The sequence below is a fragment of the Coptis chinensis genome, chromosome 8, assembly GCF_015680905.1.
Source record: "Coptis chinensis isolate HL-2020 chromosome 8, ASM1568090v1, whole genome shotgun sequence".
Taxonomy (NCBI): Eukaryota; Viridiplantae; Streptophyta; class Magnoliopsida; order Ranunculales; family Ranunculaceae; genus Coptis; species Coptis chinensis.
In genome coordinates, this window is record NC_141463.1 from 32,295,044 (window position 1) to 32,314,625 (window position 19,582).

The 19,582-nt window shown below is 37.5% G+C and overlaps 2 protein-coding genes across 2 annotated transcripts; both read right to left on the reverse strand.

Annotated features, from left to right (window-relative positions):
- Positions 1-1,780: 1,780 nt before the first annotated feature.
- Positions 1,781-19,479, reverse strand: LOC147481115 (tropinone reductase homolog At5g06060-like). The gene is made up of 6 exons (XM_086577196.1): positions 19,403-19,479; positions 19,220-19,322; positions 18,931-19,138; positions 2,823-3,039; positions 2,529-2,635; positions 1,781-2,310 (listed from the first exon to the last, which is right to left on the reverse strand). Exons 2-6 carry the CDS (start codon positions 19,297-19,299, stop codon positions 2,122-2,124), a joined length of 801 nt encoding a protein of 266 aa, XP_086433322.1. The 5' UTR covers positions 19,300-19,322; positions 19,403-19,479; the 3' UTR covers positions 1,781-2,121.
- Positions 5,443-7,514, reverse strand: LOC147481116 (uncharacterized). The gene has a single exon (XM_086577195.1). It carries the CDS (start codon positions 7,508-7,510, stop codon positions 6,848-6,850), a length of 663 nt encoding a protein of 220 aa, XP_086433321.1. The 5' UTR covers positions 7,511-7,514; the 3' UTR covers positions 5,443-6,847.
- Positions 19,480-19,582: the final 103 nt, after the last annotated feature.

Here is a 19,582-nt window from a genome sequence, read left to right on the forward strand (position 1 = left end):
TTCAAGTTTAAGCTTTATTCGGTTGTATTTCTTGCTAAAACACAGATTTTGTGTGTATTTTATCGTTGTCTGTTGAAACCTGTGAAAACATGAAAATACAATTAATTTATATTTATTAAATACATAATTAGTTAAAATGTAATGTCTCTACGAAATTTAAAACACAATTTTTGGTATTTATCATGAAACTTAATGATCAAATGACATGTCCTTCAGACAATCTCCAAGAAACAGTATACAGTTGTGCGTTTGTTTGACAGGAATCAAACTTGAGTTGGTTTGACTTCTTATTGTGCCATCACCCTATGTCCCTATATATTATTGCGCAACTTGCGTAAGAACCTTGTGGCAAATATATCATATTTAATTTGTCATTTGTGAAGTCAGCGTCTATATGGATTCTTATATTTATTTTGGGGACAATGACATTTGCGAAATCAGAGTGTATGTGGATTGTTGTATTTGTTTTGAGAAATAGGTTTTGTGAGACATTTAGTCCAAAAGACAACATTAATTACTTCTTTCTAAGACAACATTGCATACAAGTTGGGCCATTGGCACACGCAAGGACATTAGCATCTGGAAGAATAAACTGGAAAGGTGCAACTACTCTACCCTATCCTGAATGAATGTATCAGAGAGATGATCATTGGGTATTATCAAAAAAAGAGAGAGAGATGATCATTGGGGTTATTTCACTGCTGACTTCACTGAAATTTTGAGCGGAGCTGGATTGAACTTGAACTTACTGCCAAAACATGACTCTGCTGCACAAGAGGGTACCCAAATCTGGATGCCAACCACAGATGGGAACTTTACAGTCTCCATTGCATATGAATCAACAACAAGAAAGAAGGAGACAAAAGTGAATTGGCATTCATTCTTATGGAAGGACAAACTGCACCCTAGCATACAGAGAATCGGATGGAAACTATTTCGAAGGGTGATGCATACTGATGATAAGCTAATCGCAAGGAAATTCAGCTTGGCATCCATTTTGTTGCATGTGCAAACAACATGAAGAGACTCAACAACACTTGCTCTTTGGCTGCAACTTCGCACAAAGCTAAGGCAATGGGAATACCTAACACAGAGTTTCCACTACACATTCAGGAAACAATTCAATAAAGGAATGATGTCCTTACAACTTGCAAGAAGAGAAGCCCTTTAACAAGAGACATTTGGTCTGCAGCCTCCTTTACGTGTCTGGTTCACATCAGGAAATCAAGGAACAAGAGAATGTATAAAGAATTGCAGGTCAAGGACAATTATGTATAGTAAGAGTACAGGTCAGAAAAGCAATGCTTGAAGACTACAAGCAATCAACTGGAACTATGAACAACACAACTCAGGAACTAGCCTCTCCTCCTCCGCAAGGCTTTCTAAAGGTGAACACAGATTGTTACACTAGGGGAAATCCAGGTGATGCTGGCTAAGGAATGATTCTTCGAATACATACAAGTCAAGTGATAGGAACACTCATAGGTGGACTTTGAATTACAACCAACCATATTGCAGAAACAGTTGCAATTGTTGAAGGTGTTAAAAAGGCTATTGAGTTTTTTTTTGTTTGGGGAGGGGGATTCGAATAGTGGTAGAATCTGACTTGAAAGCTACAATTCAAGCCTTCCAGGCCAGCAAAGGTATATTGGCGATGCAAAGCAGATTGGAATAGACTCAAGAACAAAACAAACATCATTCTCACCAGTACGTACATGGAGAGAAGTAGTTAATTTCGGTGCAGACAAATGTGGAAGAAAAGGAGCAATTGTAGCTAATAGAGAACAACAATGGTGGCCTCATAGACCAGACTTTATATATAGTGTGGAGAACCAACACTTCACTTACCTATACTACATATTTCTTGCTTAATTCTGTAACGTTGGAGGAGCTACAAGAGTCATTCACTTGATGTAGCTGTAACTTTTTCATTTTGCTATAGGTACACAATTACCTTTTAGCAAAAAAAAAAAAAAATCTTTCTAATGACAGTGCAATAAACGAAAATAAAAAGTACAAGATAGGTAAAACAGAACGAGCTAAGAGAAACTCAGATAGGTTATTTGTGTGGTATACATGTTCTAAATATATATATTTGCATGTGTGGATACTAATGGAGATTTAAGGTTCTGTAGGGTAAAAACCATTAACAGTTATTCCTCCGTCCACGCTTATAACTTGGCCTGTAATATACGAAGCTGCAGGTAAGCAAAGAAAAGCTACAAGCGGTGAAATTTCATTAGGCTCTGCAACTCGCCTTAAGGGAGTACGAGACACGAAGCCTTTGATCAATTTCTCATCCTGGAGTCCCTGAATGAGAAAATTTTACGTGAAAATGGAACTATTAGGAAGCAATTGAAGTATTAAAAAAATAAAGTTATGGAGTTTGCATGTATAAAAACAAAGAGTGATAGGAATAATTTTATGGACTACAATATAGGCATTTGATATACATATATCTGAATTCAGTGACAATTTCAGCGATTGAAATATAATTCAAAGTCTGTGTATATGGCAGAGAACCTTACCTTTTCAGTTAGAGGGGTCCGTGTAAACCCAGGTGCGACACAATTAGTCCGAATATTATCTTTTGCCCATTCACATGCCAAGTTCTTTGTTATTTGATTCATTGCTCCTGAACACCACAAATAAAACTTTACTTTCACACCCTCGTTCCAATAGTATCTGTAAGTTACTCCAACAAAATATAATTCTCTAAACAGAGTATTTTTTTAATAAATACAACATTTTGAAGAGGAAAAGTAAAGATTTTATCTAAGAAGTTCTCTAAAACTTCTTATGTTCTAGGAATGTATATGTACCTTTACTCGCAGCATATATTACACCTGAATCAAAGCCAGATATACCGGCAATTGAGGAGATGAAAACAATGCTTCCTTCGCTAGATTCTTTTAATAGTGGATGAGCAAGTTGGCAAAAATGGTAACAAGATTCAAAGTTTGTGGTCATCACAAATGAAATATCCTCGGCAGTGTATTCATTGGTTGGTTTCGCAATGTTTGTTCCTACATTGTTCACCTACATCCAGCCAAAAGAAAGTATTAGTTAGTTACTACATAAATTAATACTTAGTTAGTACATAAATACTAGGATGAAACTCTGAACTCTTTGATCACTAATAATGTGCTTATATTATCTAGAGTTAAATGTCATGAAATGACAATTGGTAGTCATATAACAATGGCAATTTTAAATAGGGTCATTAACGACGTATAGAATGGATAACAGATCACATATGGGTGAAGCTGACATGTTAGGCATTGTTAGATGTTAATTAATAAGTCAGATTCTTTTCAGTAATGATACGGTTCAGTTGTGTGTGGTTAAAGACCATATATTTTCTTAGATTTATTAAGTGTTGCATTAATGTAGGAGTTAAACATTAATGGGGATGTTGCAATAGCAACATATAAATAGGGTGTGTAATTGTTAAGAACAAATGTTCAAGTAGTAGTTAACAGTTCTGGTAATGACTTACTTGTTATTAAAGAATCTTAGGCTTATAAATAACCTGTTACAATCTTAACAGAATGAGACAAATCAGGAAACACTACTCAACTATCCTAAAGACTAGGACTTATTCAAACAGACTACAAAGACACGTTATCTTCATTCCCTCCCTTAAACTAGTTACCAACTTCAACTAGTTTAATTCAGGAACTTGACAGACTCCCACCGTGTTCGAAACCTCTGAAATGCATCCACTGTGAGGGGCTTTGTCATCACATCTGCCAGCTGATCATGTGTTTTACAATAAACCAACTTGACTGCTCCTTCACGTGTGAGATTATGAAGAAAATGAAAACGCACATCAATGTGCTTGCTGGGACCATGTAGCACAGGATTTTTTGACAACTTAATTGTGGAACTGTTATCACAAATAATTGTAGTACACTTACTTTCTTCCAGACTCAACTTCTCAATTATTCTCTTCACCCAAACAGCTTGACTAGCACAAGCAGCTGCAGCCACGAACTCTGCTTCTGTGGTTGAAAGTGTGACTATAGGTTGCTTTCTGGAGGACCATGCAACAGCCCCAGATCCCAACATGAAAACATAACCTGATGTACTTTTCCTGTCTTCTATATCTCCTGCATAGTCACTATCTGCAAATCCAATCAGACCTTCACACCCTCCCTTTTTGTAGAAAACTCCAAGGTCAATAGTTCCTTTTAAGTATCGCAGTATCCTCTTGGCTGCCATCCCATGCAACTCAGTTGGTTTGGCCATGTACCTGCAAATCAAGCTTACTACAAACATCAAATCTGGCATTGTAGCTGTTAAGTACATGAGACATCCCACCATTTGCTTAAACAAAGTCTCATCCACACAAACCTCATTCTCATCTTTAAAAAGCTTACAACCTGGAACAATATGATTATGAACTGAGTTGCTGTCCTCCATCCTAAACCTCTTCAACACCTCCAAAGCATACTTCCTCTGACAAATATAGATCCCATCTGACCTCTGCAAAACTTCTATGCCCAGAAAAAACCGCATTCTCCCCAAATCAATCATGTCAAACTCCCTCAACATGGAATTCTTAAACTCAGCAAACATCAATTCATCATTGCCAGTAAATATTAAATCATCAACATATAAACTGACAATGAGAATCTTACCTCCTTTATTTGTTTTAATGAACAAACTATGCTCACTATAACACTTCTCGAACCCTTCGCTTATGAAATGTGCTTCAATACGATTGAACCAAGCTCGTGGAGATTGTTTCAGTCCATATAGAGCTTTCTTCAACCTGTAGACTTTCTGAGGACTATTCTCTAGCGCATAACCCTTCGGCTGTTCCACATACACTTCTTCATTAAGTTCCCCATGCAAGAAGGCAGATTTGACATCAAGTTGATAGAGATACCACCCTTTTTGAGCTGCTAAAGCCACAATCATTCTCACTGTGTCCATTCGCGCAACTGGCGCAAATACTTCTGTGTAATCTATCCCTTGTTGTTGCACATACCCCTTTGCTACCAGACGAGCCTTCAACTTGTCCACTTCTCCATTCTCCTTGAGTTTGGTTTTATAAACCCACTTCACTCCAATTTTCTTTGCACCTTTAGGAAGATTAGTGATTTCCCATGTGTTGTTCCTCTCTATAGCCTGTATCTCCATGTCCATAGCTATCCTCCATTTGTCATGCTTCACCGCTTCCTCAAAATACACTGGATCTGCTGTTGCAAATAGAGCCGAATGGACATTTGCATCTTCTTCTTCCGACTCCTCCGAAAGTCCTTCCCTAGTTACATAATCTCTCATCCACCCCGGAGGCCCTTTGTGTCTTCCTTCTTCAGAACTAGATGAATCGCCTCTATTTGCAACATTTCTTCCTTCTTCAGAACTAGATGAATCGCTTCCATTTTCACCATTTTGAGGACTACCAACCAGTTCAGTGACTTCTTCTTCTCCTTCATTCACTGCTCCCTCATTCCCTGCGTTCACTGCCTCATTACTTATTTTCATAACTGCTATTCCAGCTCCAAGACTTATTTTCCTCAAACACGACATCTCTGCTAACTACAATCTTCCTTGCAACTGGATCATAGAGTCTATATGCCTTAGACTCTTCACTTACTCCCAACAGCACACAAGCAATGCTCTTTGCATCTAGCTTTTTTCTTCTCACATCATGAACATGCACATGCGCCACACATCCGAAAACTCTAAAGTACTCAACTGAGGGTCTACTTCCACTCCATGCTTCCTCAGGTGTTTGATTCTTCACAACCGATGTAGGACTTCTATTCAAAACATGTATTGTCCAGTTCACCGCCTCCGGCCAGAAAGTCTTCGGAATCCTTCTTTCAGAAAACATGCATCGAACCATGTTCATCACAGTTCAATTTTTTCTTTCCGCTACGCCGTTCTGCTATGGAGTATACGCTGCAGTCAATTGCCTCTTGATGCCATGCTCTGTGCAGAATTCATTGAACTCAAGTGATGTGAACTTTCCTCCTCGATCTATTCTCAAACATTTAATATATCCTCCTACTTTTTTCTCAACACAACTCTTAAAACGTTTGAACATAATGCATCATATTTTTCTACTAAAAAATAAGTCCATGCTTTTCTAGTAAAGTCATCAATGAAGCATATGATGTACCTCTTCTTACTGTTAGAGATGGGAGAGATGGGTCCGCAAAGATCTGCATGAACAAGCTGGAGCTTTTCTGTGGCCCTCCAAATGCTCTTCTTTGGGATTGGATCTCTGTGTTGTTTTCCAATCATGCAGTTTGTACACACTGTTGTTGGAGTCCTGAACTGAGATAACCCATGCACCATCTTCTTAAACTGAAGAGTCCTCAACCCCTTGTAGCTTAAATGTCCTTAATGACAATCCCATAAGTGTGCCATATCCTGTGTGGAGATGTAGAAGCAAGCTGGCTTTTGTGATAGTGATTTGTCCAGCAATACAAACATCCGATTTGCTGACATCTCGGCCTGTATTATGAGTCCTTTCTCTGGATGATAAATCTTGAGTATTCCATGTTGGATGAGAATCGCCAACCCTTTTTCTTGTAGTTGACCAATGCTCAATAGATTGTTCTTTAGTTCAGGCACAAAAAATACTTCACTAACAACATGTGTAAACCCACTTACTTTCAATCTCACACTGCCTTTTCCTAACACATCCATCTTTGTGTTATTTCCCAGTTTTACCGTTTGCCTGAAGTCCTCATTCAGGTCAGTGAATGAACTCTTGTCACCACACATGTGGTTGCTACAGCCAGAGTCTAAGAACCAGACATCTCCCTTTCGAGCACCGTTCATCCCCACATATGACATGAGCAACATCTCTTCTTCTTCTCCTAGTTCAGCTAGCCCAGCTTGGACATTCAGATTGAAAGTGTCCAAGCTTGTGGCATTTAAAGCATTCCACTGTTGCTTTGTTGTAGATTGTTGCTTTGTTGTAGGGCTGGCGTCTACTACTTCCGCTTCCTCTGTACACACCTCGACCCCGTCCTCTTGCACCAAATTTATCGTCATAACTGATTTTGAGTGCTTGTTCTTCTCCTGTATGTCGCTGGAATTTTTGTTCATGAACAATTAGAGAACTCTGCAGCTCATCAATGGAAAGGTGATCGATGTCTTTGGACTCCTCAATCGAGCAAACAATATAATTGAACTTCTCATTCAGTGATCTGAGAATTTTCTCTACTACTGTGACATCTTGCATTTGCTCCCCATATGTTCTCATCTTGTTGGCCACTGACAAAACTCTTGAAAAATACTCAGAGACTCCTTCTCCAGTCTTCATCTCAAGGATTTCAAACTCTCTACAGAGAGCTTGAAGATGTGACCTCTTGACCCTAGCACTCCCTTCATACTTCTTTTTCATAGACTCCCAAATATGTTTGGAAGTTGTCTTCACAAGAATGGTCTCCAATATCGTCCGATCTATAGCCTGAAAGAGAAAGTTTTTCACTTTCAGATCTTTGAGTTTCAATTCTTCTAGTCCCTTCTTTCGTGGTGTCATGCGCGACAGATCCATTTCTTTGGCTCCTCATAGCCAGTCTCCACCAGCCTCCATAATTCCTTAGATCGTAGGAAATTCTCCATCAACATGCTTCAATGGTCATAGTGACCATCAAAGCGAGGAATGGATGGCTGCATAAAACTCCCTTCGGTAGTCATCTTCTCTGCTACTGCAAGAACGTCAAAGACTCTGCTGCTTTGATTTATGTCAAAGACTCTGCTGCTTTGATTTTGTGATGCCCAATAGTGGCTCCGATACCACAATGTTAAGAACAAATGTTCAAGTAGTAGTTAACAGTTCTGGTAATGACCTACTTGTTATTAAAGAATCTTAGGCTTATAAATAACCTGTTACAATCTTAACAGAATGAGACAAATCAGGAAACACTACTCAACTATCCTAAAGACTAGGACTTATTCAAACAGACTACAAAGACACGTTCTCTTCAGTAATCACATTTTCAAATCATCGAATGAACTAAATAATTCTTTCTTTCACCATTAGTAATTATTATTTGTTAGTTTGAATTTAAGAGAACAAGTTTTTTCTCTTGATCATTTGTTGTCTAGTTACTCTTGTTGGTAACATAATGGTATCGGAGTTTTATTAAGATCCATGGCTGATTCCAACAACAATATGTTACAACCCTAACTCCCAGAGTTTAGTGGGAAGAACTAAAGTCAGTGCATGGAGCATACAAATGAAGGTCTTGTATGTGCCTCAAGATTTGTGGGAAATTGCCGAGTCTGGTTTTGTAGAGCCAGAGAGTCAAGCAAATCTCACTACAGAATAACTCACCGAGTTGAAAGAAAGACTAAAAGGAGTTGTTCTTTATCTACCAAGCTGTGGATGAAGCTATTTGCGAAAGAATCTTAGTTGCTACATCGTCAAAGGTGAGTGGCGGAACAGAAAAACACGACGATTATAGAACTGGCTAGGAGTATGTTAAAAGCCAAGAGGATGCCTAATAAGTTTTGGGCTGAAGCTGTTGCATGTGTTGTCTATCTTTTGAATCACGCCCCATCAAAAAACATTCAAGACATGGCTTCACAAGAAGCTTGGAGTGGTTTAAAGCCATGTGTTAGCCACTTGAGAATATTTGGCAACATTATTACCTACTCTCACATTCCAAATGAGATAAAAAAGAAGTTGGATGACAAGTCAAATAAATGCATCCTAGTTGGATACAGTGAGAAGGCCACAACATACAAGTTATTCAACCATTGAGAAACAAAGTCATTATTAGTCAAGATGTGACATTCAGTGAAGAAGAATCATGGATCGGAGCTAGAAGGAAGGTGAAAAACATAATGCAATTTTGCTCGATGTGGAGCCAGAAAAGAAAAGATAAGCTATGATTCCTCAACCATTTACAAATCCTCCATCTTCACCTCCATTATCTCCAGCGTCATCAGGTGATGAGAACCCTGAGAATATAGAAGAGCATGGAGAAGAAAATATGCCAAGGAAGACTAACTGTCCATATCAGCCGTCCCAGAGGTAATCCATCAAGTGAATACATTAAGATTACTTATGGTGGTATGAACTTTGCTTTATTCGTAGATATACCAATCCAATTACTTTTGAGGAGGCTAGAAAAGATGAAAGTAGGATTAAGGCTATGGACTAAGAGATTGAGTCCATTGAGAAAAATAAGACTTGGGACTTAGTTGAACTTCCAAAACACAAGAAGAGCATTAGCGTGAAGTGGGTCTACAAGACCAAGTTGAATGCGGATGGCAGTGTTGAAAAGTACAAAGCTCGATTGGTAGCCAAGGGCTACAGGCAGAAGCAATGAATTTACTACAATGAAGTCTTTGCCCCCGTTGCACGTTTTGACATGATCCGCATGGTGTTAGCACTAGTTGCTCAGAATCAGTGGAAAGTCTATCAGATGGATGTGAAGTCAGCATTTTACAGATCGATTGAAAAAAGCCTTGTACAGACTAAAACAAGCACTGAGGTCTTGGTATAGTGAAATTGACAAGTACTTACAGGATAATGGGTTTCTCAAATGCTGAAATGCCCATATGAACACACACTCTTTACACCAAGAAGAATTCATAGGGTGAGATTCTCATTGCAAGCATATATGTTGATGATTTGATTTTCATTGGCGATGGTGTGCGGATGTTTCAAGGTTTCAAAAGGTGCATGATGCAAACGTTTGAGATGACAAACTTGGGTTTACCTCATTTCTTTCTTAGAATTGAAGTAGAACAGAAGGAAGATGGTATTGTTGTTTCTCAGAAGAAATATACAAAGGAATTGTTGGAAAGGTTTAGAATGGAGGATGCTACACCAATCAGCACTCCAATGGAAGTTGGTTTGAAGTTGAGTAAAAGTGATGGAAAATTAATGGTGAATCCAAAACTTTATCAAAGTCTTGTCGGAGGTCTTGTGTATCTGACCACAACCAGACAAAATCTCACATATTCGGTAAGCTTTCTTAGCCGATTCATGGAGGCCCATAGAGATGTTCATTGGGAGCTTGGAAAAAGAATTTTGAGATATGTGAAAGGGACATTAAATCATGGTCTCTATTATTTCAGTGTTGAAAATCCAAAGTTGGTTGGATATAGTGACAATGATTGGGCTGGAAATGTTAATGATTGCAAGAGCACATCCGGGTATGTATTTAACATCGGATCTAGTGTTGTTTCGTGGTCTTCAAAGAAGCAACAAGTTGTGTATAACACCCCGTCTTTTTATTGCATTTCCTATAATAATATTAATAGTAATAATAATAATAATGTAAATAGAAAACAGAAATAGGATATCTAGTTGTTAGGATAAAAGCCCGTCAGTAAGTAGATAGGTTTAAAACCCTTGTTTTTCGGAGAGGTTTGAAAAAACTAAAAAAAATAGGGGTTTCTCACGTAGAGTTTTTTTTCGAGAAAAACAAAACGAGAGTTTTAGAAAAAAAGTGAGAGTTTTACTGAGAGAAAAAAAGGGGTTTTGAACGAGGAAGATTATCGCTTTTTATTGACGATTAGGCAACGGGGTTTCGATTTCGGGAGTCGTTTAGAACATTCGATTTGAACAGTGAGTAGCCATACTATATTATATTTTTATTGGTTTCGATTTAAACATACTAGTAATGCCGTTTTTCTCAAATTTCAATTTTTGTCAACTTTGTAAATGGTTAGCCACCATTTTGAACCCCTGCAGTAGATCAAATAGGACGACTTTTGGCATTTAAACTGCCGAAGTCTGGACACCGGTGGCTAATGGCGTCGCCATCAGCAGCACCAAACCGTTCCTTGTTTTTTTGTATGGTTTTTATTTGTTTTGTGGAATTGTTAATTTGTTAACTTGAATGTTATTGATGATGTTTGGACTGGGCGTGGTGAAGTAGAGGTGGTTGTTTCAGATGAGGGGAAGTGCTGTGAAGCTTGAACAGCCATTAATGGCGTTCAAGCAAGAACATAACCGTTTTGTGTATGTTGTTGCTTAACTGTTGTCGGGTTTGATTGTTTTGTTGTGAGGTTATGTTGTTGGGTTGAGGGGGATTGTTGGTGGTGGATTGGGTGTTGGAAATTTGACAATTGAAGCTTGAAAAAAAAAAAACCTTTAATGGGCTTCGGTCGAATTTCTTGATATATGTAAATGGTGAATTGTTGATATGGGTAGTTAGGGTTTTTCTCCCTGAACCAAACCGCTGGGTTTGTTTTAATTAGGGGTGGCCGGTGGTGGCTGTGTGGTGGTCGGTGGTGGTTGGTTGAAATTGGAGAGGAAGGAGATGAACAGTAGCCAAAAACGATTTTGGGCTTGGGCCAAAATCGTGGGCTAATATTTTTATTTTGGATTTTAACATTTTGACTTTAAGATTAGACTATGGGCCTTAGGATTTGGGCTTTTGGAGTTTAGGCCGGGTTGACCAGAGTTGACTGTTGACTTTGACCAGAGTTGACTATTGACTTTGACCAGGGTTGACTTTGACCAGTTGACCCAAAAAATTTGACTTTTTCCTAAAATTATGATTCGGTCTAATAGGATAAGTCTAGGACTATTAACGTGTTTGACCTTAGGCTAGGACCTTTATAAATATACTTGTGTACGTGTATTTACTGCTTTGTGATTTTTGGTCTTTTGCGATGATACACAACGTTATGACACTTATACATTCATGAAATTAATAACGCGTAAACCAAAATTAATTGAATCAAGATATTCCTACGTTCGAAATAATATATACAATAAAAATACAATAATGCGTAAACAAAACTTACCGCGACCCTTTTAGAACTCTCCACTCAAGTTTTAGAATTGAGTTTATGGTGATGAAGTCATATGTAGGTGGGCATTTATTGAATGTGCCATAAATGGCCCGTTAGTGTTATATAAGGGTATTCATTGAATGTGTCATGAATGACCAAATTGTAGTTGATCGCCCTAAAGAGGAACTAAGGTATTTCTTGCTTGGGTTAGTTGTATTCCTTGAAATATGCGGGAATGTAGGATTGGGTCTTCCTTGAATGTGGCGAGGAATGACCTGCATGTTCATTGAATGTGCCATGAATGGCTCGTTAGTGATATGATAGGTATTCCTTGAATGTGCGGGAATGACCTAAGGTATTCATTGAATGTGCCATGAATGACCGAGTTTTTTGCCCAAAGAGGTGTGAAATATGTGTATGAAAGCCCAGAGATGGCTATGATATTGTGGTATTCGGTGGAAGAGAGGCACACAGGAATGTGTGATTTGGCAAATGTGTGGAGTGCAAATCGTGGAGTAGGTACTAAAGGGTGGGTGTATAAGAAAAGTAATTGATTAAGTGATAAGAGAAATTTATTTGATTATGCGAGTGTGTTTGGGCTTACTTTTGAATACATATAGGATATGTACATATGTTATATACAAGTTCTAACTTTCTTTTGCAGGAGGGTAGGACTTAATAATATTTTGTGCAGGGACGCGGTCCTACCCTTATACAGCAGCGGATATCGGTAAGTTGTAATTCAATTATTTAGATATTAAAACGAGTTATTAGAATGAGTTAATAAGATGGAATTTAATAAAATGAAAGTTTTGCTTGGGAAGAAACTATGCCGTTTGAGATGACGGAACTACTTGTCTTCCAAGCTGAGAATGATTAGGTTATGATAGATTTAAAGTGTTAGTGGGATAAGTAAGAATTTGAAATGTTTATATGTGTTTAGTCTACTCATACCAAAGCAAATTCAATTTGTCGACCCATGTTTGCTTTGTTTTGTTTTTTAGCGTGGGTGTGTTCTTGGGAACATAGGTGGAAGGCAGTGGAACCGCGGCATGTGATTGGGATCCGTGCCTGGAGCAGTTCGTTAGTTTTCTTTTAGGTCTGATTCTTTATTGGAAGAATGTAATAAAATAGTTTATCTTTTTCATGGCATGAGAACATGGTAGTGAAGAATTTTATTCTGAGAGTTTGTTTGATATTTTATTTGGAAGGATGTTATCTTAATAAAGAAGTTGCAGATAATTATCGGGATTATGTTATTTTAAGTTGTTTCTTTTAGGACATGGCTATTAGGGTTTGTATGTGTAGTATCCTCCGTTATAGTCTGGGTTTTTAAACAAGTGAACCTAGTGATGTTTGAGATATTTATATTTCAAATATTCACTTTGTTATTGTTTAGAAATTCGGGCTGTGACATTGTGGCTCTCTCTACAACCGAGTCTGAGTATATTGCTCTTGCTTCTGCCGGTTGTCAAGCTAGGTGGCTGAGATGGATTTTGGAGGAATTGAACCTGAAGCAAGCATAAGCTACAAAAATGTTGTGTGACAACAAAGCTGCTATTTCAATTCCTTTTCCAAGAATCCAATATTTCATGCAAAAAGTAAGCACATAAAGATCAAATATCACTTCATTCGTGAGTTGGTCAAAGAAGGTGAAGTTGAAGTTGTACACTGCAAATCTCAAGATCAAATGGCAGATTTATTCACAAAGCCACTAAGAAGGATCTATTCGTGAAAATGAAGACATTGATGGGACTGAAACAAGTCTAGCTTAAGGGGGATGTTAGAAGTTAATAAGCCATATTCTTTTCAGCTGCGGTTCACTTGTGTGTGGTTGGAGACCATATGTTTTCTTAGATTTAATAAGTGTTGCATTAATGTAGGAGTTAAACATTAATGGGGATGTTGCAAAAGCAACATATAAATAGGGTGTGTAATCACATTTTCAAACCATTGACTGAATTAAACAATTTTTTCTCTCACCATTAGTAATTATTATTTGTTAGTTTGTATTTAAGAAAACAAGTTTTTTCTCTTGATTCTTTGTTATCTAGTTACTCTTGTTGGTAACAGACATTTTTAACTGGGCAGAAAAAGGACATAATATCACCTTTTACGTAGTACCCTATCTAGCGGCCTAGCAACCAACAAACGGGCAGGGAAGGGAGGGGTTATCTATGGGTAAATCTACACACCTCTAGTTTAAAATATCTAACGATATAAAGGCTGTTACACTTTTTACTCTTGTCCACTCTGATGGTTGACAATCTCCTACTGTTTCACATTCTGGCTACAAATATTATATTTTGTTCACTGAAATTCTTTTCTCTACATGATATTAGTAAATGTTCGATTCTATCAAACCATAGACTCTTCTTTTGACTAATATGTTCTTTTTGCGGCTAGTTCTTCCCGACCACTTTCATTATTTGGCTGCTTGATTTCTTTTCCTCCTCTCTTTCAGATAAAGTAATTTATTTTGACTAATATGTTCTCTTACAAGATCCCAGACCTAGCTACAAATTTGGTTGTGCTATCTTTCGACTTGGTTTTCTTTCTATTGCTTTAGAAACGCAAAACAGTTGAATATGGCTATTCACAACTGTGTAATCACAATAAGCATTCATCAATTGTGGGACCATATTTCACTTTCTATGATACAATCATTGATGTTCAATCATTGTTTACGAAAGAATATTGATTACTTGTTTTTTTGTTGTGAAAACAAAAGTCATTTTTGTTGCCTGCACGTACGTGGTCACTTCTTGCTTAGTGTTACTTTTAATTTTGTCCCTATCAAAGTTATATGATACTTGGTATTCAGTGCATTGGTTTTTGGACTCACAAGTATTATGCGCAACAAATCCTAGTTGTTATTTTTCGAAAATTTTCGACGGTGGAATTCTACGGCAAGGCGTTGACCTCTTTTGATGTCTAAGAACATTAAAATCTTTAATGGTAAGACTTGAAAAACACCAATTTTTTTTTGACCAAATAAATACCAAATAACTTCAGCCCAAACATAAAAAATTCAACACCAAACTACACTGCTTTAGATAAATCGCGTCAGAATAGCCAATGTAGCTTTTGAAACACCACACCAGAAAGCCCACAGTTTAGCCCAAAGCACCCGCGGTATTTCAAACACCGCACGACTTTTGAAACATCGCGTCGTATAGTTTAGTCCAAAGCCCACGTTTCGAAGCCCACACTGCTTTCTGAGAGCCGCGCCAAAAAAGCCCACATCCCACAGGCCCACGCGGTATTTGAAAAACTGCGCGGCTTATTGAACACCGCATCGTACGTTTGATACAACATCAAAACAAACACCAAATTGTTGTTTGGTTTGGTATTTTTTTTTATGCTTTTTTGGTTTGGTCTCACCACTGAAGATGACTTTTACCAAATTTTTAAGAATTTGGTGTTTGATATTCATTTGGTCTCACCATTAAAGATGTTCTAAGGCGCTCCACTAGTCGATCTCTAAGGCGTACAAATTCTTTGGTATATCATCCGGAGATAGTCTTGTTTATGTCTCAGAATTATATAGGCCGTCCCCAGCATTGCTTAGTTGCACCTGGCCTTCTCAGAGTGTCTCCTACTATTGGATATTGTCAGCTGTGTTATGGCATTGGGCATCTTGCTACCACTTGTCCCAAGTTGCCTCATTTTGTTGGTTTACAGATAACTCCACATGTACCTTAGCAGGCTTATTTTTCTGGAAGCCCGTCTGGTTATATGCCACAACATTCTTATGATCATCAGGCTTATTTCTATGGTAATCGGTCTAGATATATATACTCCGCAACAATCCTATGATCATGATTACTACTTGGGTACATGTGCCTCTACTCATATGACTGGCAACCCAGTATATATTCACCAGCATCAATGTTTATGTTATTCCTTCTATGTGCAAAAACTTATTATCTATTGCTCAGTTTTGTCATGATAATAATGTATTGTGTGCATTTGATTCTCACCACTTTTATGTCTTTGATAAATCTAATGGTTGTCTCCTCTTTTAAGGACAATGCAAAGATAGTCTCTACAAACTACCTTTGCTTCCACCTCGAGTCCAAACTTTACATACATCTCGTCAATCTTTGTCACTATGACATAATAGGTTAGGACACCTGTCTAGCAAAGTTATGTCTTTCTTAGGGACAAATAAATTATTGTCACATGAGTTTAAGTACACGCAGAATTTCTGTAAAGGGTGCACTATGGGTAAATCCACACACATCTAGTTTAAAATATCTATAGATATAAGAACTGTTACACCTTTTACTCTTGTCCACTTTGATGTTTGTCAATCTCCTACTGTTTTACATTTTGGCTACAAATATTATGTTTTGTTCATTGAAATTCTTTTCTCTACATTTTCAACATGAATTTGGTTAAAAAAACCCTTACTCGTTTTAACTTGGTCTAACAGGGATTTTGTGCGGAAGGAGTTGATTTCTTGTCCATATTTTCAAATTAATGTCAAGCAGCTATGTGGTTTGTTTGCGAAATAAAATCATAAATTCAGGATATTGTACATTTTATTCATCATGCAACTTATACTGGTTACAGCGAGTGTAGATGGAAATTGTAGATTTTAACATGTGTGGATGGATGCTTGATGTCACTGGTTGTAATGGAGGAAGAAGATTTAGATCATATTCTTTGGAATTGTTAGGTGGAAGCTAGAAACAAAGTGGCCGGTAGATCGAAGTCGCTTAATAAGACAATTGTGAAATGCTTGTGTGGTGAGTACCATGGCGATCTTGTTGGAAGCACAAAAATGGAGTTTTCTATGAGTACCGAAACTCGATAGATGTTAGAAGAAGGTTAGAAAAAGATATACAAATGGCTTTATTTAGACCATCTAAAGGGCATTGTTATGATGTGATAGAGAAAACACAATACTCAATAATTTGGGGGCTGCATGTCTGCTAGTCCTCAGCCTGCAATTAGAATCCAAAGTTGCTATTGGAGCCTACTTGAACAAAGAGGGATAAAGAAAAATGTGGATAGCGCTTCTTTTGGACAAAACCTATTTGGCAGACTGCAAATTTCAAAGATGTGAACATAGTAGCGGAATTATGGAGCATCTTTAGCTAACAATGACCTATTTGCATTTCATGGAAAACCGGTCTATAGGGTGAACAATTGGGAAGTCCCACACCACACCTCACTTATTATTGGTATTTGTTACTGCCGGACCCCAATTTGTGTTGGGCGGACTCAAAAAAAAAAAACGATTATTACAAGTGTGTTATTGGTTTCAAAAAATCCAAAAAAAAAACAATTATTACAAGTATGCCATTGATTCCCAAAAAATTGAATTTGAAACCCTAAACTTAAACGACCCGGCTAGGTCGTTTGGACTAAGTCCCAAACGACTTGGCCACACGTTTGGGACTTAGTCAAAACGACCCTACCCACACACGGTCAAGAGCCCAAAAAACAGAACTTTGAATTTTTTTTCAAAATTCAAATCCCAAACGACATGACCACACCGTCTGGACTGAGTCCAAAATGATGTGGCCATGTCGTTTGGGATTTGAACTTATAAAAAATGGCCACACCGTTTGGACTAAGTCTCCAACAATATGGTCACACCGTTTGGACTTAGTTCAAAACGATGTGGCCATATCGTTTGGGATTTGAACTTTGAAAAAAAATTCAAAGTTTTGTTTTTTGGGCTCTTGGTGGTGGTGGTCGTTGGACTAAGTCCCAAACGGTGGTAAAGTCGTTTAGACTTAGTCCAAACGACCGGCCGGTCATTTGGACTAAGTCCCAAACGGTATGGCCAAGTCGTTTGGGACTTAGTCCAAACAACCTAGCCTGGTCGTTTAAGTTTAGGGTTTCGAATTCAATTTTTTGGGGACCAATAGCATACTTGTAATAATTTTTTTTAGATTTTTTGAAACCAATGACATACTTGTAATAATGTTTTTTTTTGTGGGGGTCCTGCAGTAATAGGACCCCTTATTATTTTAGGTTTACAATTTGCACAAAGATGAAAAAACCTTTTTGTTCTATTTCGTGTTTTCGTTTCAATGGTTAGTGTTACTACCAGTTGATAGTTGTTAGACTTGTGTTGAACCTCATATTCTATTATTTATACATTCCTCTTTCTTATATATATGGCGGTATTTACACTCCAATTAATAGGATTGACACCTCTTTGACCAATTCCAAAGTAGTGGCACCCCTACATTAATCATATAAATTGTTGTATGCCTCTCCATTTTTTTTTATCAAACAAACACCCCTCTTCTATCTAGTTCTTTACACATAAAAATAATTAAATAAAAAAATACAAAATAAGAAAATAAGAAAAGTTTGGCGCTCAACTTGTGGTATCTAAAACCTCGTTCATTGCTCAATCTTGTGAACTTTAACGACAAGTGCACGTAACAATTCAAATTTGAAAAAAAATAATAAAAAATAAATCACCTACGGCAAGAAGTTGCCGCGAAAAGGTAATGCCCACAATAAGAAATTGTCGTGAGATGTCAAATCCACGGAAGGTTGTTGCCGTAGGTTCTTTTCTGTTTTAAATTTTTTTAATAGTCACCGTAAAAAAAGTCAGTTGCCGCGAGATGGTTATGTTATATAAAATGGAGTATTTGTTTGTGTTAATTATCAAAACTCTTCTTCATTAATTTGATTACAAATTTTTCTTATAGTGTATGAAAAAATTTGCCGCGAGATAGCAAAACTATACCTCGACTGTATATTTTTTTTTCATGGTTTTGATGTTGTTCTTGGAGTATATAAAAAAACTCTAAAGAAGAAAATAAAATATCCATAGATTGTGTGTTTAATACGCAAAATTTGAAGTGAAACAAAAAAAAAAAACAAAAAAATCCTCTGCGGCAACTCCTTACCGTGGGATATGGAATATCGTGGTAACCCGATGCTATAGATTGTGCGATCTCGCGGCAATTCCTTGCTGTGGGATATGAGATCTCACGGCACCCCGATGCCGTAGAACTATCGGGCATATAGAGTGTAAAAAAACATAAGAAATAACTATTATTGTTCTATTTTTTTTGTCAAAGGGTGTCAATCCCATAAAGTGGGGTAATGCATGGTAGATGCACAATTCTAGATAAAATCCATACTTAATTTGTTGTTTTAGGCCAAAATAAATAAATAAATAAAATAAAATAAAAAGTTATTTGAGTGTAAGTGGAAACTTACCAAGATGTTAAGCTTCCCATTGAACAGTGATGAGGTCTCTTCCATCAGTTTCTCTCTTTGGGCTCGCACCGAGACATCGCAAACTGATCCAGTAACTTTATATCCCAACTGGTTCCACTCATGCAGCACTTGGTTGAGTTCAGTTTCATGGCGTGAACAGGTGTGAACAGTTGCTCCAAAGCCTACCAGTTCCTCCACAATAGCATGCCTGATCACAATAAAGTTCAGAGATATATACCAAAAATAATCAAATCAAAGCAAAATCATTTGATGTTAGAAAGAGTGAGACCCAATTCCTTTGGTTCCACCAGTAACCAAAGCAGTCATTCCTTGAAGAGACCATCTTTTATCTCCTTTCATCCTCTCCATTTCTTTCTCCTACTTTCCAAACTCTATAACCACAATCACAAATTATGTCATCTATATAGTATGTTACTGTGCTTGTATGGTTCGGCGCGTCATTATCACTTACCTCGTTACGTATGGTTTTGCAATGTGACAATAGCAACGTGTCCACCATTAGAAGAAGACTTGTTCGTAAAATAATATAGGTCATATAAAATGAGCCGGACTTTTCAAAGGAAGATAGACATGGGTCTTATTCATTGTTGGCGTTTTCTCCATCTTTAAATCCTATCCGTTCCTGGAAAAA